Source organism: Myxocyprinus asiaticus, chromosome 46 (assembly GCF_019703515.2).
Source record: "Myxocyprinus asiaticus isolate MX2 ecotype Aquarium Trade chromosome 46, UBuf_Myxa_2, whole genome shotgun sequence".
Lineage (NCBI taxonomy): Eukaryota > Metazoa > Chordata > Actinopteri > Cypriniformes > Catostomidae > Myxocyprinus > Myxocyprinus asiaticus.
In genome coordinates, this window is record NC_059389.1 from 2641096 (window position 1) to 2666066 (window position 24971).

The 24971-nt window shown below is 39.5% G+C and overlaps 1 protein-coding gene across 2 annotated transcripts in view; it reads right to left on the minus strand.

Annotated features, from left to right (window-relative positions):
* wnt7bb (wingless-type MMTV integration site family, member 7Bb) overlaps positions 1-6935 on the minus strand; it is a 58535-nt gene extending 51600 nt beyond the window's left edge. Inside the window, exon 1 of one of the 2 annotated variants that reach the window (XM_051690005.1) lies at positions 1894-2488. In XM_051690005.1, the coding sequence (XP_051545965.1) occupies positions 1894-1976 (83 nt within the window). In that variant the 5' untranslated portion in view covers positions 1977-2488. Of the gene's footprint in view, positions 1-1893; positions 2489-6417 lie in introns of those variants that run through there. The other variant, XM_051690006.1, reaches the window with a different exon arrangement.
* Positions 6936-24971: the final 18036 nt, after the last annotated feature.

Here is a 24971-nt window from a genome sequence, read left to right on the forward strand (position 1 = left end):
TCATTTAACAAAGAGGGATTCGAACAAGGGTTTTGGAAGGAATTATTAGGAAAAGAGACTAGCTTGGATATTACATTTATAACTGCCAGTCAAAGGTGTTGCTCTTTGTTGTTTTTAACTTGATTCAAGTTCACTTTGGATAGGATGCTAATACAAATGGTCACACAAATGGTTTCTACATGTACTTAAAGGAAAAAGTAAGCGTTTATGAACTGATAAACTGCTGTTTTACTCGTGAAAGTGAATAAAAGTCGTTGTTGTTGTAGCGCCTCTAGTGTTCATTTCACCAGGAAACTGTCGCATTACGTACAATGAGTCACGTAAAAATCATTTTGCAAAAACATAGGTATAGTAACGCTCAAATAGTGTGACAACTAGCTCTTTTAACTCCCTACTTTTTGTTTTAGAAGACACATAATCAATTACAATTGCAAAACGAGAAACATATTGTACTGTAAAGTGTTTAGAACAGGTGGACAGGTTGAAATGATGAACCGGTGTAAAACCAAAGTACTGTAACTTGATTTATCACACACACACACACACACACACACACACACACACACACACACTGTTTCTATAAGTCTAACTGAACTTCTCTGCCACTCAGTGGCCAAATGAAATTCTCTTCCATTCATCTTTAACACAGAACACTTACATTTATCAACACAGAACAGATTTACAATGAAAGACTTTTAGATCCTCCATAACACTGTAAGTGTTGGCCTGACCTTAGAAAAATCACTTCCATTAGATTGATTCAGTCATATTAAATATTAGTATGGATTGAACAAAACCAGTTAACTCAGAAAGCACATTTTTATATCATCTGACAACATTTGTTTTACAGTGCTGTAGCTTTAAGGACATTTTCACCCTTATACACGCCACTCATCCAAAACAACGTTCTTTAGCCTCTAACATTCCTACATGGATCAAATAGTCTAATCACATCTAAATAAATGAATTAAATGAATCTTGCATATGATCCAAACAACAATGAAGGTTTCCAAATGTCCCATTCATAATAACCGCATGACTAGATTTATAAAACGTATTTAAATCAAATATTACAGTTGAATGCATCTAGTAAAATGCATTCAATATTTGCAGAAGAGATGCATGATTTCCTTTAATAAGACTTTAATCCATATGTGCATGTACACTACCAGTCAAAAGTTTGGACACACCTACCTATTCTTTATAATGAACATTTTCCACATTTTAGAATAATATTAAAGTCATGCTATGAAATAATCCAAATGGAAGTTTGGGAATTATGTAGAGACCAATAATGTTAAGCAAATCAAAATGATCTTATATTTGAGCTTTTTAAAAATCATCAATCGCAACCAATCCTAAAGAATCCTAACAGGAATTTTCTCAAAGCATTCCAACATCACACACAGCAAAAATTATTTCCCGATATGAAAACACATTAAAAGGCATTCAGTGAGAATGTTAAAACCCCAGTAGCTTTCCATGATCTGTCCAGTAGTGAGACATTATTCCAATAGAAAATAAGTAGAGTTCCATCCTTTTCAGTGGATTGGTTCCAAATTATGGAAGAAATTCCAATTGGAATGTACACCTTCTGATAGGATTGGGTGCATCCTGGGATGCTTTTTAAACAGCATGGAAGGAGTTCCCATGCATGCTGGACACTTGTTGGCTACTTTTCCTTCACTATGCACTCCAACTCATCCATTAAAAAATAATAATAAATTAAAATATTTTTGTGAAGGCATTCATGCAATTAATATATCTACAAGACTAATTCCCAGAAGAGCTTTCAACATCACAAGAAACATATCATAAAATCAGTCAAGTTTGTCCAAACGTTTGACTGAAAGTGATTGTGAAATGAGTCTCTTTTCAGATTTGGAAACTTACAGGTAGCTCCCGCTCGTGAGGATGAGGAAGATCTGCGGATAATACACAGACAGCAGCACGCTACGCGATGAGAAGAGTATCATGGTGACATGTGGAGCGAACGGGCGCTTTTCTGACTGACTGAGAGAAAGAAACGCGTTTAGGTCCCGTTGCACGTCCGTGATGTTCGCTACGGAGCTTCCTCTACGCGGCGCGTAACTCCCAGACGCGTGTGTGTGCTCTGGAGACGCGGTGTGTCATCGCGCAGTTCTTTCAGTCGGTGTGGTCGGAGCGGCTTGATGGATTTGGGGATGGAAAGAGAAGTGGCTCTCTCTTCTCTCCGGAGACTCCGGGCTGCCATTGGGCAGAGGACGGCACCATCACACCATCATCCGCCCACTTTTGGTGCACACCAGCATAAAGGGGCCACTAGGGGCCACATGACAGCCCGTCCGTGCCCGCGGCAGAGTTGACCGGCGGGACCCGTTTTCCAGACCAGTTTAGCTTCACTTCAAAGGTTTTTATAATGAAAGAACATGTTTTGAAGTTCAATCTTAAGGTTTTTTATCATTCAACTGAAAGTAGTTTTATTTTATTTATTCTTTTATTTTAATTATTAAAAATAAACATTTTACTTTTACTTTTACCAGTGTTAAATAGTCATACTTTCTGACTGTTTCTAAAAAAAATAAATAAAAATAAAAATAAAAAATATTATTATTATTATTATTATTATTATTATTATTTTTTTTTATTATTTTTTTATTTTTTGGTGCGCGATCTATTGAGGTTCGTTTCGCGCCTCAAATAGTTAACCAAACCTTAGCTCAACGTCATTAAAATTCTAAATTCTAAAATTGTATATGTTAATCAATAATAAACTGACAAATAGTGACAGTATTTATGTTGTTATACAGACGAGTTTAGCTTCACTTCAGAGGTTTATATTATGAAAGAACACGTTTTGAAGGTCAATCTTAAGTTTTTTATTTATTTATTTATTTATTTTTACCATTCAACTGAAAGTAGATTTTTCTTTCTTTTTTCTTTTTTCTTTTTTTTATTTATTTTTTTTTTTTTTTTACCAGTGTTGTATAATTTATGACTGTTTAATAAATAAATAAATCTGTTGAGGTTCGTCTCGCGCAACCAACATTGTCTTTCGCGCCTCAAAAAGTTTACCAAACCTTAGCTTAACGTCATATTAAAATTCTAAAGTTGTAGCCCATATGTTAATCGATAATTAACTGACAAATAATGACAGTATTTATGTTTTATGAGTATTATATCCAATTATGATTGTGTCGGAAAACGCTCTGGCAGACTGCTGTTGCTATGGTTACTCCTGCGATTTTTTTTTTTTTTTTTTTTTTTTTTTGCCACTTAAAGGAATATTCGGGGTTCCATACAAGTCAAGCTCAGTCGACAGCATTTGTGGCATAATCTTGATAACCACAAAAAAAAAAAAAAAAAGGCAAAAAGGGGCATGGGTAGCTCAGCAAGTATTGACGCTGATTACCACCCCTGGAGTCTTGAGTTCGAATCCAGGGATGCTGAGTGATTCCAACCAGGTCTCCTAAGCAACAAAATTGGCCCGGTTGCTAGGGTGGGTAGAGTCACATGGGGTAACCTCCTCGTGGTCGTGATTAGTGGTTCTCGCTCTCAATGGGGCGTGTGGTAAATTGTGCATGGATCGCTGAGAGTAGCATGAGCCTCCACATGCCGTGAGTCTCCGCGGTGTCATGTACAACGAGTCACATGATAAGATGCGCGGATTGACGGTCTCAGAAACGGAGGCAACTGAGACTTGTCCTCCACCAGGTGAGGTGAGTAACCGCACCACCACGAAGACCTAAATAGCCTAAATAGGGGAATCTAATTAGCACAAGATTATGTGCTTTTTGGCTGCCTTAAAACCCTGTTTTGAAAGTGCAGGTGTAAAAAAACAAAACAACAAAAAGAACCATTTCAGCCAAAGCAGTTCTTTAGGTAGATGTGGTTCTAGATTGGACTATTAATATAGTTAAAGAACCATTAAGGAACCGTTTGTTTAGTTGATATACACAAAGTATTGCAGTTCTAAGGATAACCCACAAATATGTTGGCCAATTTTATTAATGCAGTGCGTGAAATGCAGTGCTTGTACCTGCATGTGCTGTATGTCATCATACAGAAAGAGGGTAAAGGGGGTATGGTGACAGGTATCAAGCCTCAGGGTGGGAAAACAGGTTTGACCTGACAAGACCCCACGTTATCTAGAGATCTCAAAGCATGCTGTTCGTCATATGAGGTCTTGTGAGCCATCTTAACCCTAATGCACTGTTCATCATTAAATCACGTTCCAGTTGTTCCCGGTCAAAAGTGACCAGAAACAATAAACGTGTAATTCTTTTAATTGTTATGAAAGAAATGTAACAACACTAAATTAAATAATGTAAAAGCACTCAAATTTAGACTTTTTTTTATTTTATTTACTAATTTATTTATCTATATGACATTGAGCTTGAACATTTTTATTTATTTATTTATTTTATATTTTCTCAAATACTGAACCAATCCTCATAAATTACATACCATTTGAAAGTTTAAAGTCTCAAGAATCAAACTATGCTGCCCATTTAAAAAAAAAATTAAAACCAGATGAAATTACAAGTATAAACACTAGATGGCTCCAGAGAGCTACTTATTCAACCCTGGTTGAAGAGAAGATGATTTCTAGATTTTGTCACAAGTTCTGCATTTAGATATATATATATATATATATTTAAACATTATTAAAGACTACTTTTGTCAAAGTTTATCATTTTGTTTGATTTGTTTGAGGTTATTTTTGTCAGTTTTTGCATACCTGAAATTAGTAGAATAACAAGTAATAACCTAATTTATGCCTTGTTGTAACAAGATGAATGTGTGTGTGTGTGTGTGTGTGTGTGTGTGTGTGTGTGTGTGTTTGTGTTTTGCACTCTTGATATTTGGTAGTCTCACCCCTTCGTGTCTGTGTGTGTTTTTTCTGCATTGTGGCGTTAATAGATTTCAACTTCAAAAGGCTGATTAAACTGCGATCTGTTCATGCATGCAGCAGGGCATGTGTAGATCTAGATATGATATACTGATTCTATATAGGCTAATGATTGCATAAGTGAGAGTATGACTTTTCAAAATGATGTGCATTTGTCAAATATAAAACATGAAAGCATAAATAAGAAATAAACCAGAGTAATGAGTTAAATACAATGTGTAAATAATGGATAGACTAGATGACAGGGAATACAAACATATCCGTAAATAATTCAGGTGAGGTCTTACAAAACTGGCGGGTTAAGGAATGTGGAAATACAACTCGGCATGCTGTTATTACTGAGGGTACAGAGAGGTGAACAAGAGCCAAAACAGCAGTGTGGGCCATCCTTTAAACTAGATGACTATATGGACCAAACGCATTGGAAAGCAGCTATAAAGACCAAAAGAAGACATTAAACTCATATTTTAAACAGGTGCACAGATCTGCCTCTTTGATCAATGGTTTGCATTTATAATCACAATAAAAGCAATGCCATCATTGGACATTGATAAATGCAATGGGAAAAAGTTGGAACTTGGGTACAGGGGCGGGATACAACACAACAAACATGCAAAAAAAAAAAAAAAATGTCTGCACACTCAAGTTATTCCTCCGAAATTTTATGCAAGAAATGCAAAATTTAGAGATTTTAGATTTCAAGATTTTAGTTAACATTTATATTAATGCATAAGGCAAACAGTATCTTTTAGGTCCTGTAATTGGTCATCCGTTCTTTTAAGATTAAAAAAAAAAAAAATTGCATTCAATAGTTCAATTTAATGGAATATTCCGGGTTCAATTCAAGTTAAGCTCAATTGACAGCATTTGTAGCATAATGCTGATTACCATCGAAAAGCAAGGATCTGGGTTGGATTCCAATGGGGCCAATCCGTAAATATTAAAACGTTAAAATACACACTATTTCAAAAGTATAGCCACAAGACTTAAACAATATGCACGTTAACATTATTTTAGTGAAGTCATACTTAATTTTACAACTTCGTTGCCATGAAGATGTAAAGCCGTAAACCCTTTAATCCCGTAAAAATGCCGATTTAAACAACTTTACAGCTCAAATAATACATGAGTTTTAACAGAAGAATTAATGTAAGTGCTTTTATAAAATTATAAGCTTCACATTTCTGCCTTTAAACCCTCCTAGAATTGGCCCCATTCACTTCCATTGTAAGTGTCTCACTGGAACCTCCATTTTTGCTATTTTAAAGAAAAGGAGGGACAAGTCAAAATTATTTTTTGTGCTACAAATTATGCTACAAATGCTGATGATTGAGCTTAACTTGTGCTGAACCCGGGATATTCCTTTAAATGGTCCTGCAGTATGACAAATGCATTTTTAAGAGTACAAAAATTCCAAAAAGCTGTTAAAAGGTTTTAGATGGAGTATACCCTGTTAGTTCCCCAAAAGTAACAAACAGATAAACTTCCAGAGCAAACAAATTCAAGTGTCATGATGTAGATCTTACCCAAGTCTGGAATATATGATGCCGAAACACAGGAGCACATTAAAGATCCACAGTCGTAGGGGTCTGATCATGGTGTCCATTCGGTGAAGAAAATCCACCTCACATCGGCCACTCCATCCCACCTGTGCAGGTAAACACACCGTTTCTGTTTCTCCAACGTGTCTTCTCCAATGAGTTTTTCAGAAACCTGAGAGCCATAGTCAGTGTTCAGAAACAGCCGAAGGATGATTTGCTGTCTCGTTCTCAGGTTTGAAAGCGAAAGGTTTTGAAGATTGAGGGTTGCAAACTCTGTGTTTTTTAAGGAGGAGCGAGTCCAGTGTTTTCAGGTGAACCTGTCGTGAGTATAAAGTTCCGCCTTCTTCTCTCTCTCTGGTGGAATGCAGACGGTTTTAAGTTCCAGAGCTCATGGACTGCTGCTGCTGGTTTGTTAAATTCTTCCCATTTCTTCGCAGGTGAAAGTCTAGGGCAGGTAACACAAGCCCTTATCCACGCCCCCTCAGCTTTACACTGGCAGATGAGAGCATTTTACAGGCACAGCACACGTGCTTGCGCTGCAAAGACTGCAAATGAAAGGCATGAAGGATCTGCCCTCCCTTTTCATAATGAAATTGGCTGTAAGTCCATTGCACAATCATGCAACCAAGTGATCATTCCATGCATTCACATCTCATGGTTGATATTTATTAAATTGAGCTACAAGGGGAGGGCTAGGAGAGAAGATTCTTACATAAGTTGAAGCCAAGTCCTTGCTTGCATGTTTGCCTTTCTCTACATTCAACGTACCACCAAAAATGTTTTGCATGTCACAAGATCAGTGGGTGCAAACATGGTATATCAGATGTTTTTAGGGTATATCAGTCAATGCATTTGAAGCAGATTAGGGTGCATGCCCTCAGATAATCCCATACGAGGTCTCTTTATTATCTCAATGGTTTCTCATTGGCATCAGTGATATTAAATGGAGAGTAAATGGATCCCATATTAAGATAGTATAAGATAATCATATCGAGAGACTACGTGAAATATGTGTACTTAAAAATTCCTTTTCTGCAGAAGGGTTAGGGGTAAGGGTTAGGCCATATCATATGGATCTGTTTTGGGTTCGATGCAAGTTAAGCTCAATCGACAGCATTTGTTTCACGGTGTTGATTACCACAAAAAAAATTATTTTGACTCGTCCCTCGATTATTTAAAAAAGCAAAAATCGAGGTTACATTGAGGCACTCAAATCATATTAGCATGTATAATGTTTAAATCTTGTGGCTATACTCTAAAACGGTGTGTATTCAATTGTTTATTTACTAGCCCCATTCACTTCTATTGCAAATGCCTTACTGTAACCGCAATTTTAGTTCTCTTTTTTAAATAAAGACGAGTCAAAATTATTTTTTGTATTAATCAACATGATGCCGCAAATGCTGTCGATTGAGCTGAACTTGCATTGCACCTGGAACATCCCTGGAAGTGAACTGCACAAAAGCTAAAAAGAAATACACTTTCACCTATACATACTGTAAATATACATTTTAACCTAAAGGTTCATGTTATTTGTCAACTACTCACATGTAGTTTTCTCTACAGGTCAGAGACAGAACGTATGCATAAGCAATACGAAAGAAAAAAAACACTCCCTCTTGTGGCGAAAAGCATCCCTGACTTCAACCACCCATGATTACACATATGATTCCACAGGATTATATGGAGTACATTTAATAAGCATATTCTGAGCAGCTAATACTGTAAAGCTTAGATTTAATACTCAGCATGCTTAGTAGAATAACGCTGCCATGGCAATGCAAAAAATATACTATTCCACATCTGTGCAGGATGGTTTTGGTTGATACTGTGTGTGTGATGTTTAGGTGGCAGTGCCTGTTATGGGTTAATACCATACAGTATGCCTACAACTCATGATAACCAACAATAGAATTAGAGTTACCGGGAGTTGTAGATTTATGATTAGTCTAAAACTAGTGGTAATACAGTAATCCAAGCAATTCAAAGCATTTATTTTATTTATTTATTTTTTTTGCTATGCAGAGATTTGTTGCCACTTTAAACAAAATGACTGTTAATAAATATACAATCAGTTAATACATTATTATTATTATTTTTTTTTTTGGTTACATTTTTCAAAGAAATTTAATGGTGGAAATTAAATCGGAGATATATGTTTTGTTCGCCTTGAACCAAGGATTCCAATAAAATAAGGCTTAATTGGGTGTGTGACATACGGTTCAGGAGTTATGGCCAAAAATGTGTGATTATATTGTTTTGTGCACTGTTGCTCCCCCGATTGTCCAATTGGGACGAATCCTGGTGCCTGAGTAGCGAGCAATAGTACTACCATTCCACCAAATTTCATGTCTCTAGACCTTACGATTTGGTCTCCACCGTCGGTTTTAGTTGAGAATAATAATAAAATTCAAACCCTACAATTAAAATAGGGTTCACTCATAATACAAGTGAAGCTCAATCACCAAATATTATGATTTAAACAACTTTACAGCTCAAATAATACATGAGTATTAACAGAAGAATTAATGTAAGTACTTTTATAAAATTATAAGCTTCACATTTCTGCCTTTAAACCCTCTAGAAATTGGCCCCATTCACTTCCATTTTAAGTGCCTCGCTGTAAACTCGATTTTTGCTTTTTGTTTAAGAATAATCAACATTATACCACAAATGCTGTCGATTGAGCTTAACTTGTATTGAACCCAGAATGTTCCTTTAAACCCCTAATGATTAAACAATAACAGAAATGTTATTCATTTTTGCATTTTAAAGTTTAGTCTTGGTGAAAGTGATGAAATCCTTTTAAACGAGCTGAATATGGCACCAGAAATCACACAGAATAGAATGAAACCGATAAATGTGCCAATTGCGTTACAATAAATAAAAGTGATGGCATTGAACATTTAATTATCTCATTGATTATAAATACAATAAAGTCAAGTGATTAATTTCATGAATCCAATATTAAAAAGTCTTCATTTGCTATCCATTTTCACTGCTTCCAATGAGAAACAAGGCCTGTAGTAGGGATATTCTAACAAATGTAAACGTGGCGGGCACAAAATTGGACTTAGACTTAAAATGAAGTAATGATTCAAGAGCAACTTCCTGTTAATGGAACTATGTCATTAATCTGTAAAGATGGTTCATTTTTGTTGACAGAGAGAAACCAACAAACCACAGGAATGCTTTGTTCATAGACATCACTTCTTTTACAGTTTTTAAGAGCGCACTTCAAAACAAGCTCACTATTACACCAGATGGGCGCTTGATGGATTGAACCTCAATATAAAGTCGCTCATGCGGCGATTGTTGCGGCACAGCTGTATTTGAAGTGTCCCCATAAAACGATGGTCTTGTTTGTCACCGTGAGTGTAATTTTTTGATTTAGGTTCATTAAAATGTTTAAAGGACTACCAGTCTATTGGTTTTATGGAGTCCAATTGCCAGGACAGCATGTTTCGGTGCATTTTCACGCCACATGAAAAACATGTCACACATGTTTGTGTGTGTGCAGACAGTTTTGTGTTTCAGATGAAATGCATTTCCAAGAGGACTTCAAAAAAAGACAAAGGATGATGTCATGTAAATACAAACAGACATGCAGGTCGAATTCACACAAATTGCTTCTCCATGGGGTATAAAACAACAATGTTTAGCTTAGCTTGTTGTAGACCCAAGAGTTAATTCATTCAAAATGTAGAAGATATCTTAAAATGTATTTAAAAAATAGATACTATTCTGTACACTTAAAGGCAGATAGACAGAAATAGATTAAAAATTATGTACAAATAGATATAAATTAAAGATTTTTAGCCAACACTAAACCACCTTTTCTGCCATCCTGGTTCCGGAAGTATTTTTCCCATTCATTTTTCCCATAGTGATTTCGAAAAAATCCTTTGTTAAATAGTTTTAAGTCATGAAACAAACCAACAAGCTTCGAGATGAATCACAACATTACAAACTTTGATTTGAAGCAAAAAGTATTTGATAATCAGACAAAAATACAAAGGTACAAGACTGTGTACTTAAAGGATTAGTTCACCCAAAAATGAAAATTCTTTTTACTCACCCCTGTGTTGTTATAACCCTGTATGACTTTCTTTCTTTTTCTTTTTCTTTTTTTTCTTTTCTCCCCTTTTTAAGTCCTCGTGGTGGTGTAGTGACTTGCCTCAATCCGGGTGGCGGACGACGAATCTCAGTTGCCTCTGCATATGAGACCGTCAACCCATGTATCTTATCATGTGGCTTGTTGAGCACGTTACCGCAGAGACGTAGTGCATGTGGAGACTTCACGCTATTCTCCGCGGCATCCATGCACAACTCACCATGCGCCCCACCGAGAGGGAGAACCACACATTATAGCGACCACGAGGAGGTAACCCCATGTGACTCTACCCTCCCTAGCAACCGGGCCAATTTGGTTGCTTAGGAGGCCTGGCTGGAGTCACTCAGCATGCCCTGGATTCGAACTCGCGACTCCAGGGGTGGTAGTCGGCATCAATACTCACTGAGCTACCCAGGCCCCCTTTCTTTTTCTTAACACAAAGGAAGAAATTGTGAAAACATTTTGTGCTCAGTGATGTCATACAAATGCAGTTTATGGTGACTACCTCTTCAAGCTTCAAAAGAATGCAAAAATTTATGCATTTCTATGCCCAGCCTTATGTTTTGGACGGAGCACTCGGAAATCAAACAGAAACATATAGGAGGCTACAGGCAGCCACAGTCACACCGTGTCCTAACCTGATGGCAAACGACACGCGATATAAGATATATTTTCTATAGTAATCAGAGTTTTTATCTTAACCAGCAGTGAGGAGCGACGGAACATTCTATCGATCGCTTGTTTTCTATTTTCGACATCTGACTGTGGCTGCCTGTAGCCTCCTCTGTCTTTCTGTTTGATTTCCGAGTACTCTGTTAAAAAAAATAAGGCTGGGCATAGAAATGCATCAACTCTTCAACTACAAACTCTTCAGACATGTTTAATAAGTTCTGTTCTCTGTTTTGTGTGCAGCTGTGTTGTGTTCTGTTGTCACTATCGCTGTGGAGGACCTGTTTTTAGATAAACAAATGAGTTTTCGCTTGAACGTCCCAATGTCACGAGGGGGCTGCGAGAACTGTTACTCTTGTGCCCTATCATGAACGCACACAGGAGATCAATGGTCAGTGAACAATTATTAGACTTCTGAATTATAATTTTGTGTTCTTTTGAAGCTTGAAGAGGTGGTCACCATAAACTGCCATTGTATGACATAACTGAGAACAACATTTCTTCACAATTTCTCCCTTTGTGTTAAGAAAAAGAAAGAAAGTCATGTAGGGTTATAACAACACAGTGGTGAGTAAACAATGACTGAATTTTCATTTTTGGATGACCTAATCCTTTAACGTCTTTAATTAAGGAATGAACTACAATCCCATGAAGCATTGCAAATGGCGCAATTGAATTAAAAACAATTCAAACATATAAAACTATTGATTTAAATGTGTTGATTATTAACTATAGAATCAATATATTTAAAGTTTATTGCTAAATGTTCAAATACATACAAATATATTAGTAGTTTGAGAGTGTAGGAAGACCGACTTGATTGAGTCCTTCACAGTGCGTTATGTGTGTTGGTTTTTGCTGCAGAGCTCTTTTGGCGCACTTTGTTTGATGTAATTCTCAGATTGTTTTTAAAATTAAGATGAAATAATGTGGACTGATGGTCTCAGCAGAAGCATATACCATCGATTAACAACTTCTGAACTCTTTAAATGTTTATAAGTTATTGTTAATAATCAATTCTCCTATGGGAACAATAAATTCGATTTTTACTTCTGGAACCAGATAATTCTGTTCTACAGAATCTTATAGGATTTTATGAAGATATATCTGCCTGTCTCTTTAAATATTATTAAGTACTCTTGACCTTTGGCTAAATAGAATCAGCCAGTGGGCATGGTTGTGTTATTATAGGAGTTGATTCAGCTGGAAGCCCCTCTCCGGGCCGGGGAAATAGATTCATCCAGCATGCTAAACCCAAGAACGGCGTCTGGATCTGCCACATGTACATTTAAAATCAGTTTCCAATAGTCAAATGTTTGATCCACCAAAGGCCTGATACAGCCAGTCTGATCTCACAGTGAAATCATAAACAGTAGGTTGACTTTTCTTTAGCTGAATTCGGTCTGTGCTTACCGAAATTCAAAACACTGCTCCCAATGGCCAAAGCGGTAAGTGAAACCTTACTGCATACTGCAGCAACACCCTGGAAACCACTTCGAACATAACAATTCCCTAAGAACCACTAAGAAACCTTAGCAAATGCATAGGAAAGTGCTGGCAACCATCCAAAACACTCTAGCAGTAGCAGCCACCCACCCATGGCACCCTAGCAACCACCTACAAATGCCTTAGCAACCACCCAGAACACCCTAGCAACTACATAGCAGTGCACTATGAACCACTCAGAAAACCCAAACAACATAGCAATAACCTAGCAACCACCTACAACACTTTAGCAACCACCCAGGAAACCCTAGCGATGACATAGATAGCAATGCACTAAGAACCACACAGAAAACCATAGCAACTGCATAGCAATACTTTGGGAACCACCTAGAACACCCTAGCAACAACCTACAATGCCATAGCAATTGCCCAGAACACTTTGGCAACTGCATAGCAGCAAACTGGAACTACCTACAACAATCTAGCAACTACCCAAGACACCCTAGCAACTGCATAGCAAAGCACTAAGAACCACTCAAAAAACCTTGGCAACTGCATAGCAACAACCTGGAAATCATCTAGAACACAATAGCAGCCACCCAGGACACCCTAGCAGCTGCATAGCAATGACCTGGAAACCACCCAGAACACTGTAGCAACCACCCAGAACACCCTATCAACTGCATAGCAATACAATAAGGACCACTTAACTGCATAGCAATGTCCTGCAAACCAACTACTAAAGTAACCACACTGGACACTGTAGCAACAGCCTACAAATCCCCAAGCAGCCACCTAGAACACCCAAGCAACTGCATAGCAGCAAACTGTCAACCACCTACAACACTCTTGCAACCACTCAAGGCACCCTTGCAACCACCATCAAATGACCTAGCAACCACCCAGAACACCCCAACAACTGCATAGCAATGCACCAAGAACCACTCAGAAACCTTAGCAACTCCAAAGCAATGCTCTTGAAACCACTCAAAACACTGTAGCAACGTGCCAGGATACCCTAGCAACTGCATAACAACATACTAAGAACCACTTAGAAACCTTACCATAGCACTGCCCTGGAAACCACCCAGAACACTGTAGCAACCACCTACAAATGTCCTAGCAACCACCTAGAACACCCTAGCAACTGCATAGAATCAAACTGGCAACAACCTATAACACTCTAGCAACCACTCAAGACACCCTAGCAACCACCATCAAATGACCTAGCAACCACCCAGAACACCCCAACAACTGCATAGCAACGCACCAAGAGCCCCTCAGACACCTTAGCAATTGCATAGCAACGCCCTGGAAACCACTCAAAACATTATATCAACTGCCCAGGACCCCTAACTGCATAGCAACGCTCTAAGAACCCCTAAGAAACCTTAGCAACAGCATAGCAATGCCCTGGAAACCACCCAGAACACTGTAGCAACCACCAAGAGCACCCAAGCAACCACCTAAAAACGTCCTTGCAACCACCCAGAACACACTGTGCTTATGTCAGTTTGTAGTACTGTGAAGCTACTTTAATGGAAACCGTTTAGTCAGACATGGCCGACCTCAAATTAGACCATCTACATGACGTTTACCTACAGTAGCTTATTTACACAACATAAAAATGGCCGCAATCTTGGACAGACATAAATCCCAAACTTTCTTGCAGTCAAGCACAGCTTAGTATCGCTAATGAATGCCGAGTCATGACCACTATCAATCCAGGACTTGCGGGGCAAGAGCGTATGCAGATACACAAGGCCGAATTCACAGCCTGGCTTGTGTTTTTAGCATGATTACGGTGAGTTTGAATGCTGGGACATGTCTTCTGAATAGAAAGCAGGTTTTTTGAGGTTGTGGTACTGGTTGCTAAAGCCCGAATGCCACATTTTGAGTGCTTGGATAAGGATCCGATAGAAGTCAATATGGAATTGTGTTCCCCTCATGTTAAAACCTTCAGAAAGTGATTTGCTATGTCAAGGCTCACTTTGCATCAGGGGCCTTCGCCAACTACGCTTTTTTATCATGCAACCTCAAGTACAGACCAGAATGTCTGTATCCATTTATAACTAGTGACAGGATTGTTAGCGTCTAGCCAAAGCACACTCAGATATATCGATTAAAACAATTCGTGGTTACAGAAATGAAAAGGATACAACTTTAAACTTTACCCTTTTTTATTTCACAACAGAAGGATATCTTGATCATTTGGGTTTAGTGCCAGGATAGTGGTGTCCAAACTTCAACTGTTCCAATTGCCCGATTGTGCCCTGCAAAATGGACTTCACAGGGTATTAGGCCATCTTAAAAAGTAGGGAGCTCAGTCTGAAGGGCACTGCAAATGACGTAGGGAACAATTGTACCTCTATATATCACTTCAAATGACGTGAAGACGGAAATTTGCTAATAGTTAATTGCGCACCACCTTAGTACTACATGTTGGTCTCAAGCAAAGGAGGTGAGTTTGATTATACGATTATAAAATTATTTTAAATATCAAATATAAATTACATATATTCAGTCTAAACATAATACAAAATATTATATTAAATATGAAATCAAATATTCAATCATATTAAATATTACATATGTATTTATATTATATTAAATATATATTTATATAATATTATAAACACAAAATGTATATATTCAAAATATTATTAAAAATAGATTAAAAGTTTATATAAATATGTTATTTTTATATTATATTTATTTATCCAGTACTATAAAGGCCAATATCGCTGATACCAATACAAATATCTTTATTACATTTTATTTTATTTTATTTTTGTGTGTGCAAATTCTTAAGGCTAAATGGGTCATTTTAAGTATTATAACATAATAATATAATTATTATTATTATTTTTTAAATTTTTTTCACTTTGAAGCTAATTTTTAATTGTAAAAATTTTATGGCAACAAGAAAATAAAATTGTAGTTTAAAAACAAACTTGAGAATTAATATTTTTAGGTAAGGATTGAAATTATCGATACAACATCGGTATCGGAAGTATCAATACTTTAGGATCAATCCACCCATCCTTGTTATGTACATTTACATATATAAAAGTAGGGTTAATTTATTTAAGAATATGTTATGTCATCATACTCAAAACTATTAAGCTACATGACTCAAGTGTTGTCTGTGTTTATTAACATTGTGTGACTTTGCAAATGAACAAAAAGTGCATTTTTAAAGATATTTCCTGACGAATGTGTAGGGAGCAGTGAACACTTCGTAGGAACCTTGTGAATCAGAAAATAGCTTTGGTTCTGTGAGGACAGCTCATTGCATCAGATCAAAAATGTCCATCCAGAGGAAGTCAAGATAAGACTCTTGTATGCCCGAGTTGAATTTCAGCCACTGAAGTTGATGGAATCCATTCTGTTGAGTGACAGACTGCACGTAAATCGAGATACACACTAATGCAAACCATACAAGTGCGCACACAAAGTCGCAAACACACAGACACCATCTGCAAAATAGGATAGGCCTATATATACAGTGGCCCCAAATGTATTTGGATACCTAAGCCACACTTAAAATATATGAATGTCACTATCACAAAACAATCTCTCATAAACACACATTTCATTATTCATTATTGTTTATCCAAGCTTCAATATTTCAGCTTTACACTCAAGCACAGAATTTACTGTAAATCTAGACGTGTGTATTAAATTGTGGCTGGGAATTGTTGGCTATCACACAAATTTCTTTCGCACGGAATCAAAATAGGCAACAATATCATTGTCGGCCAGCCGTCTGCCTGGCAGCCCATTTAAATGCATTGCGTGGAACAGAAACTTTGTCGGTCACCTTGGGTCGTTCATCATTAAGGCAAGAAGTGCGATGTTGTTTTCAAATGGAGTGTTTTTGTGGTTTTATGGGATTATTCACACCCCAGAGTTTGGACTTTTGAGTTGGGAGACATGAATTTGATCTAACAAGTGTTAGCTGCCAGAGAATATATAATCATTTGTGACTTCTCCATTAAGTCATAAACAACTTACTCAATCAAGTTGCGTTCACATTAAACTGGCTACTGTATATCTTAATTACATGATAGTGCTCAGTTATGACAACTTTACTACCAATCACTACCTCTCAGTTAGCTTAGCCTGTGGCGCTAACCTCATTTCTGCCGGAGTGTTTAGTTACAGTATGAAAGCACCCGCTTTTATTTCATTGGCACTACTGTAAGTTACTTTGGATGAAAGAATCTGCTATATACTTACTTTATTTAAAAAGAAAAAGAATCTCATTTTATCACCACTCAGCCAGGGTTTTTTCAAAATCCCTAAACCAAGACCAACATTTGTGACTTTAACTCCACCTAGATCTTTTAGGCTACATCCATCAAACTTGGCACAGACCTTCAGGCTGTTCTAACTCGGGTTGCTATGACTTTTCTGACTGATCAGAATTACGTTTTTTGCACAACGGGCAATCAGAAATTCCCAAAACTCCCATTGACTTAAATCAATCAGTCAATCTATCTATCTATCTATCTATCTATCTATCTATCTATCTATCTATCTATCTGTCTGTCTGTAACTTTACAAACATCACCTTTGTAGTTTATGTTTAATGTACTGTTATGACAAGCTGGATTTTAGACCAATGGGATTTCACAGTAAGCTATCTGGAGTGTATGATGGCAGGGAAAGAGTCATTTATATTCATGAGGAAAGTGATACCTGATTGGACGATTCAGTAGTATTCATCAGGAAAGCTCTACCTGATTGGTCGGAGAAACTATATCCCACCCCTAACCCAACATCTAAATCTAACCATAAAAAATCAGGTAGCGTTATACTCATAAAGTGGTGAGTCATGGATGAGTGCAGAAAAAAAGTCAAAAGAAATTAGTGGAAATGGTTATAGACTTTGTGATTAAAATTTCTGGCTATCCAAAAGTATTAAGTAGTGATACAGTGAAATTTTGACCACAGGAAATTTTCGAGTGAAAATGCTATAAAATGCCATTTTCGGTTTTTGTCTGACAGTTGTCAAATATCTCCACTGTTTGAGACGTACTTTACATTAAGGGTTTTAAAGACACGGAAGAGTCCAATCCGACCCGCTTGGCATCCGGCACACTCTCATGTATACGTGCAAATTCACGCTTTTCATCTTAAACTGGATCAGGGCACACTATCACAGAGAAACCCAGTTAAAATTTCCCCTCACAGCAGTAATGACACATGAATGGAGGAAAGATACAAGGAAATCTATTAGGAATGAAAAATTATTCTTTGTGTATTCTTAAGCACATTATTAGCACTTTGTAGAGTAAAGATGTGCTTATATTAGCCAAAAGTCAGTTTTTACTGTATTATATTATCCAGTGTTTTAAAAGCTGTTTGAGCTCCATAATGTGGTAGTAATGCTACCTAAAGGAAGAACAAGTGTATAACATAATATAATATAATACTACACGGGTCTTTGGAATACTCGATTGTGGTTGGTCAATGGCGCCATCTAGCGGTCTGATATTTCTGAATAACAACCGCACATCTGGGGATTAAGATTTATTATACTGGACATTTGGGTATGGCTAGTCATCTTTCCTACTACCTACTCAATCTGCAATCCCTACAAGTAAGCTAACTCATCCAGCATCAGTATTTCATGTCCATTTATTTATTTATTTGGCAAGTGCTCTTGTAATAAGCATGATAGCGTGCAGCCAGTTGGACTTTTTCACAAAATAAACACCAACAGAACTCCAACGCTAACCGGAGGTGGATTTCAGCTGTTCAGCGATTTCTTTCTTCTCACATAATTACATACACAGATGAGCCAAAACATTATGACCACTCATGGTTGAAGCTAATAACGCTGATCATCTCCTAACAAGGCCACATGTCAAGGTCTGGGTAGATTAGATGGTAAGCGAACAATCAGTTCTCATAGTCAGCATGCTGAATGCAGGAGAAATGGGCAGAAGTCCTGAGCAACTTTGACAAGGGCCAAATTGTTACAGCCAGACCACTGGGTCAGAACATCTCTGAAACGACAAGGCTTGTGGGTTGCTCCTGGTCAGCAGTGGTGACTACCTACTGACAGTGGTCTGAGGAGGGACAAACCACAAACCGATGACAGGGTGTTGGGCACCAAAGGCTCATCGATGCATGAGGGCAATGAAGGTTATCCCATCTGGTCCGAACAGAAAGAAGGTCTATTGTGGCACAAGTCACAGAAAATTTGTATGATGGTAACGGGAGGAATGTGTCACAACACACAGTGCATCGCACCCAGCTGCGTATGGTGCTGCATAGCCGCAGACCGGTCAGAGTGACTATTATGACCCCTGTCCACCGTCGAAAGTGTCTACAATGGGCATGCAAGCATCAGAACTGGACCATGGAGCAGTGGAAGAAGGTCGCCTGTTCCGATGAGTCCCGTTTTCTTTTACATCACGTGGATGGCCGTGTACGTTTGCACCGTTTACCTGGGGAAGTGATGGCACCAGGATGCACTGTGGGAAGAGGACATGCCGGTGGAGGGAGTGTGATACTCTGGGCAATGTTCTGCTGGGAAACCCTGGACCGGCAATTCATGTGGACATCAATTTGACACGTGCCCCCTACCTATACATCATTGCAGGCCAGGTACACCCCTTCATGTCAACGGTATTGCCTGATAGTAGTGGCCTCTTTCAGCAGCATAATGCGCCCTGCCACACTGCACACATTGTTCAGGAATGGTTTTAGGAACATGATGAGGAGTTCAAGGTGTTGCCATGGCCTCCAAATTCGCCAGATCTCAATCTGATCGAGCATCTGTGGGATGTGCTGGACCAACAAGTAACTTAGAGGACTTGAAGAATCTGCTGCTAATGTCTTGGTGCCAGATACCACAGGACACCTTCAGGGGTCTTGTAGAGTTCATGCCTCAGTGGGTCGGCGCTGTTTTGGCTGTAAGCGGAGGACCAACAGCATATTAGGCAGGTGGTCATAATGTTTTGGCACATCAGTGTTATTTCAGTGCAAATCAGTATTTCATGTGTAATAAGCGGGATAATGTACAGTCAGCCAGTTGTTATCGCAAAATAAAATCCTTGTGGGGGATACAAGAGCCCTCCACTTCACGTTGGGTCATAATCACCCTGTCTGGGTTTATTTTGCGATAACAACCGGCTGACTGTTCATTATTCCTTGCATATAATATAATACATTTAGAATTTGTTTACTAATTCCAAACAAAGTCTTACTAAAAAGTCATTTTCGGGTTCGGTTTTTAGCCCAGTGTTTCCAGAATTTTCGGTTTTACCAAAAATGTTCATTATAGTACATCTCTAGTAATAAGTACTAATTAATTCACAGACAGAAAACAAAAAGAAATATACAGTTCTTTTCATGAATAACTAGTTTACTTGCTACAAAGTACAGTAAACAAGTGACTTTCAAATATTTGATGCCATTTGATGTCCAGTGACTAGTTGTTCCTCATAAATGCTCATAATATCAACCCAGAACCTTTAAACATGGTTTTGTTTCCCAAATTTCTAAGGCTATCAATATTTCTATGGTACAGAAAAGCACTCTTTTTCTGAGTGCTCTTGTCTGTTTTCTACTGAAAACAAATGTGTTTATGTGTGTGTTCTGGGACTCACCTTCAAGTAGACGCTATGACCTCATCGTCAACGTGGATCACAATGGCATTCTCAGATCCTTTAATAAAGTTTTGTTTTTCAAATCCTAGTGTTTCATTTTCCACAAAGGGTTGGTTTTAAATTCGCCATATGCAAAATGAGCTTGACTCTTAATTTAAACTCAAATTAGGTGACGCATAATAATCAATTCCACGTTGACTTGTGAAAGCCATTAGGAGCTGCAGAAACAGTTTTCTGGACTGTTGAGTGACAGATGACAGTTGTGCGGCATCAGGACCATCTGGAAAAGATGCTTTGAAAACACAAATCCACATTTATTAAAGCTATTAAAAACTTTGAACACGTGTCATAAAACTGAGTTACTAAATTGCATGTGCAAACAATTGAAATGTGTTATAAATACATGGTTAATCAGGCCTATTGTCACAGTCTGTCTCCTTCATGTTTTCCAAGGTCTCTCATTTTGAAGTTTTCCCCCAGACTACATTTCCAATGGTACACTGCCCTCATCAGCCATCTGTTCCCCATCATCCTCACCTGTCTTCCATTCCATCATTAGTTACGTTTGTGTATAAATACCCTCCTGTTGTGTTCATTGATTGTCAGTTCTCGTCCGTGTAACACTTGTGTTTGTTTATTTGGTTTATGGTACACCACGTTGTTTTATATCATCTTCATCTTCTTCATTAAAACCTATAAATTGATCCATCAACTCCTTCATCATCATCATCACTACCACAATACATGACAGAAGAACTGACCGACAAAGATGGATCTTCCGGCTGTTAGAATCTTCCTCCTTCAGCAAGGGGACCGTCCAGTTGAGGATCATGTGCGTGAGTTTCTCCAGCTAGCGAACGTGGTGCACTATGGAGAACACTCTCTTGTGGTTTTCTTCAGGGCTGGTCTCAATAGTGCACTGAAGGAGCTAATGCCTCTGGCAGATCCTCACTGGATGCTCCTCGAGTTCGTGGAGGAGGCCCTACAAGTTAGTGGCTCACTTTTCACTGTGGGTGTGGAGGAAGAGGACTTTAAATCTCCTCCCACAGTGGTCACCCCCCAACCTTCCACAGCTCCTCCCTCCAAGCCTTTCACGGCTCCTCCCTCCATGCCTGCCACGGTCAACGAGCCAGCGCCCTCGCCTATCACGGTCAACGAGCCTGTAGCCTCGACAATCCCAGAGCCAGAGCCTGTAGCCTCGACCATCCCAGAGCCTGTAGCCTCGACCGTCCCAGAGCCAGCTCTCGCCAAGTTGGTAGACCTGGTTTTGATTCCCGCCCTAATTCCTACCCCTACTACCTTTCACCCTCCGCTGGTTCCAGCCAGCATAATGGACAGCCTGGTTCCATCCAGTGCCCTATCCCTTCCTCCTCCGCTGGCTCCACTTAGGACATTCGCTCCTCCTCCTCCTCCCTCTGTTCAGCTGGTTCCCCTCAAGTCACCAGCTCGACCATTGGCCCCAGTGGCTCCACAGACAAAGGGATCTGTCGACCCTCCAACTCCGCCTTAGACCTCCAAGCCCTGGACTCCGCCTTGGCCCTCCGATCCCTCTTCATCGCCTCGGCTCTGCATCCCCTCGTCTCCACTGTGGGCCATCAGCCTTTCGGCGTCACCAGGGTCCCTCGTCCTTCCAGCTCCACCTTGGTCCATTGGTCACCTGGCTCCACATTCGTCTCTACCAGGGACCTCCTTCCCTCCGGCTCTGCCTTGGTCCTCAGTCCCACCAGCTCTGCCTCAGTCCTCTGATCCCCCAGCTCTGCCTCGGTCCTCTGAGCCTTCGGCACTACCTCGGTCCTCTGAACCTTCGGCTCCACCCTGGCCCTTCGAGCCGTCGGCTACTCTCTGGGCACCAAGTTCCCTGGCTCCGCCCCTCTCACAGTTCTGCCCCTCGAGCCTTCCACGGCTCTGCCTCCCAGGCCTCCTGACCCGGTCTCTGTTCTGTGACAGCCTCCCAGGCCTCCTGACCTGGTCCCTGCTCTGTGGCAGCCTCCCAGGCCTCCTGACCCGGTCCCTGCTTTGTGGCCACCTCCAGATCCCATGCCAGCCCTAAGGCTGCCTCCCAGGCCTCCGGATCCCATCCCAGCCCTGAGGCTGCCCCCCAGACCTCCTGACTCTACTCCTGGATCCTCCCCATTCACCTGTTTCCTCCTGCCCTTCTCCATCTTTAGGCGCCAGGAGTCACCTTGTAAGGGGGGAGGGGGGTGTAATGTCACAGTCTGTCTCCCTCATGTTTTCCAAGGAATCTTATTTTGAAGTTTTCCCCCAGACTACATTTCCCACGGTACACTGCCCTCATCAGCCATCTGTTCCCCATCATCCTCACCTGTCTTCCATTCCATCATTAGTTCTGTTTGTGTATAAATACCCTCCTGTTTTGTTCATTGATTGTCAATTCTCATCCATGAAACACTTGTGTTTGTTTATTTGGTATATGGTACTCCACATTGTTTTATATTATCTTCATCATCTTCATTAAAGCCTGTAAATTGATCCATCACCTTCTTCATCATCATTATCATCACTACCACAATATATGACAGAAGAACTGACCGACAAAGATGGATCTTCCGGCTGTTAGAATCCTCCTCCTCGAGCAAGGGGACCGTCCAGTTGAGGATCACGTGCGTGAGTTTCTCCAGCTAGCGAATGTGGTGCACTATGGAGAACACTCTCTTGTGGTTTTCTTCAGGGCTGGTCTCAATAGTGCACCAAAGGAGCTAATGCCTCTGGCAGATCCTCACCGGACGCTCCTCGAGTTCGTGGAGGAGGCCCTACAAGTTAGTGGCTCACCTTTCACTGTGGGTGTGGAGGAAGAGGACTTTAAATCTCCTCCCACAGTGGTCACCCCCCAACCTCCCACAGCTCCTCCCTCCAAGCTTTCCACGGCTCCTCCCTCCACGCCTGCCACGGTCAATGAGCCAGCACCCACGCCTGTCACGGTCAATGAGCCTGTAGCCTTGACCGTCCCAGAGCCAGAGCCTGTAGCCTCGACCGTCCCAGAGCCAGCTCTCGCCAAGTTGGTAGACCTGGATTTGATTCCCGCCCTGATTCCCACCCCTACTACCCTTCACCCTCCACTGGTTCCAGCCAGCATAATGGACACCCTGGTTCCGTCCAGTGCCCTATCCCTTCCTTCTCCGCTGGCTCCACTTAGGACATTCGCTCCTCCTCCTCCTCCCTCTGTTCATCTGGTTCCCCTCAAGTCACCGGCTCAACCATCGACCCTCCTGTCTTGTTCATTGATTGTCAGTTCTCATCCGTGTAACACTTGTGTGTGTTTATTTGGTTTATGGTACTCCACGTTGTTTTATATTGTCTTCATTAAAGCCTGTAAATTGATCCATCGCCTCTCGCCTCCATCACTAACACAATTCGTGACACCTATCTTCTACAAAATGATAATGTGGCAAATCTGAAATCATATATCAGATCATGCCATGTACTGTGACAATAGCTTTGTTAAATAATTAAATACAGTATGAATTAACTGTTCTGCACAACACATGCAGATGCATTTGTTTTTTTTTTTTTGTGTTTTTTTTTTTGTCTTGCACATACTCGTTTATTTTCAGTAGATTCAGTTGCTTTTGTTCAAAATTAATCTTTCAGTGGGTCGTGGCTAAAGAGGCTTAAAAGTTTTCTCTTGACCAAAGGCCAGATCGTTTTCCCGTCATTGAAATTCAAAATCACCAGTCGTTCTTACGGGAACATAATTAAATCTCTCCATAAATCAACCAACAGTTCTGTGAACAATTGAGTCCTGTTATAAAATAATATACTTTAGCATTATTGGGACTAAAAACCATGACATTACAGGCCCAAAGGCCTAATCAAAGGATTAGATGGTTATTAAATGGTGCAATGTTGGGAAAATATAATTCATCACCAACGTGTCATGTTAATTGTAGTTTTAGAGACTGCAGCGAGATACATTCCTCTGATGTATCTCAGAAATATGACAAATATTATGTTGTAGGAAAATGATAATTTGGTATCTATATGTGGAAAAGCATAATGTTTTTTTTTTTTTTCTACCCAAAATGAGGATTTGCAGTGACCATGTATTGACAATATACTGTACCTCACACTGGATTAATGCAGTAAACATCTCTGCCGATAGATGTCGCTAGAGCTGTTCAGATTGTAGATAACTGCAGCTGAGGTTTTCTATTATTAATTCAAACCCTGCTGAGCTCTCACAGCCTGATCTAGGTGGTTAGGCTGGTATGTTTTACTGGTTTTAGAGAGGTTCGGGCACTAGTCAAGTAGCCAGGCTTTAGCAAACCAACCTTTTTGGTTTGTTTCCTCAGCAGCGAAATTGGAGCTCTGAATTTGGAGTTTTTTAAGTCAATGACTATCAAATTTGAGGCTGTCTGTATGCCAGTAGTGAACTCAAATAGTCTTCAACTTTGTGACAACCACTAGAGGTACCTTATGTTGAAGATATCAATGCTGAGTGTGAGCATCATTTTTGTTTTGTTTTTTCGACAGCAAAAAAGTTGGTTTTAAGAGTTTAATCATACTCTAATCGAGCTCTTTGTTCACATTTGTTCTGATCAAATTTTACAATTTTATTTAAACAGGTTTTTTTGTAATAGTTTGGTTTATTTTAGGGTATTTTTGTGCATAGCATCTTTAACTGAATTGCATACTACCATACTACTAATACTATTTCTGCCAGAGAC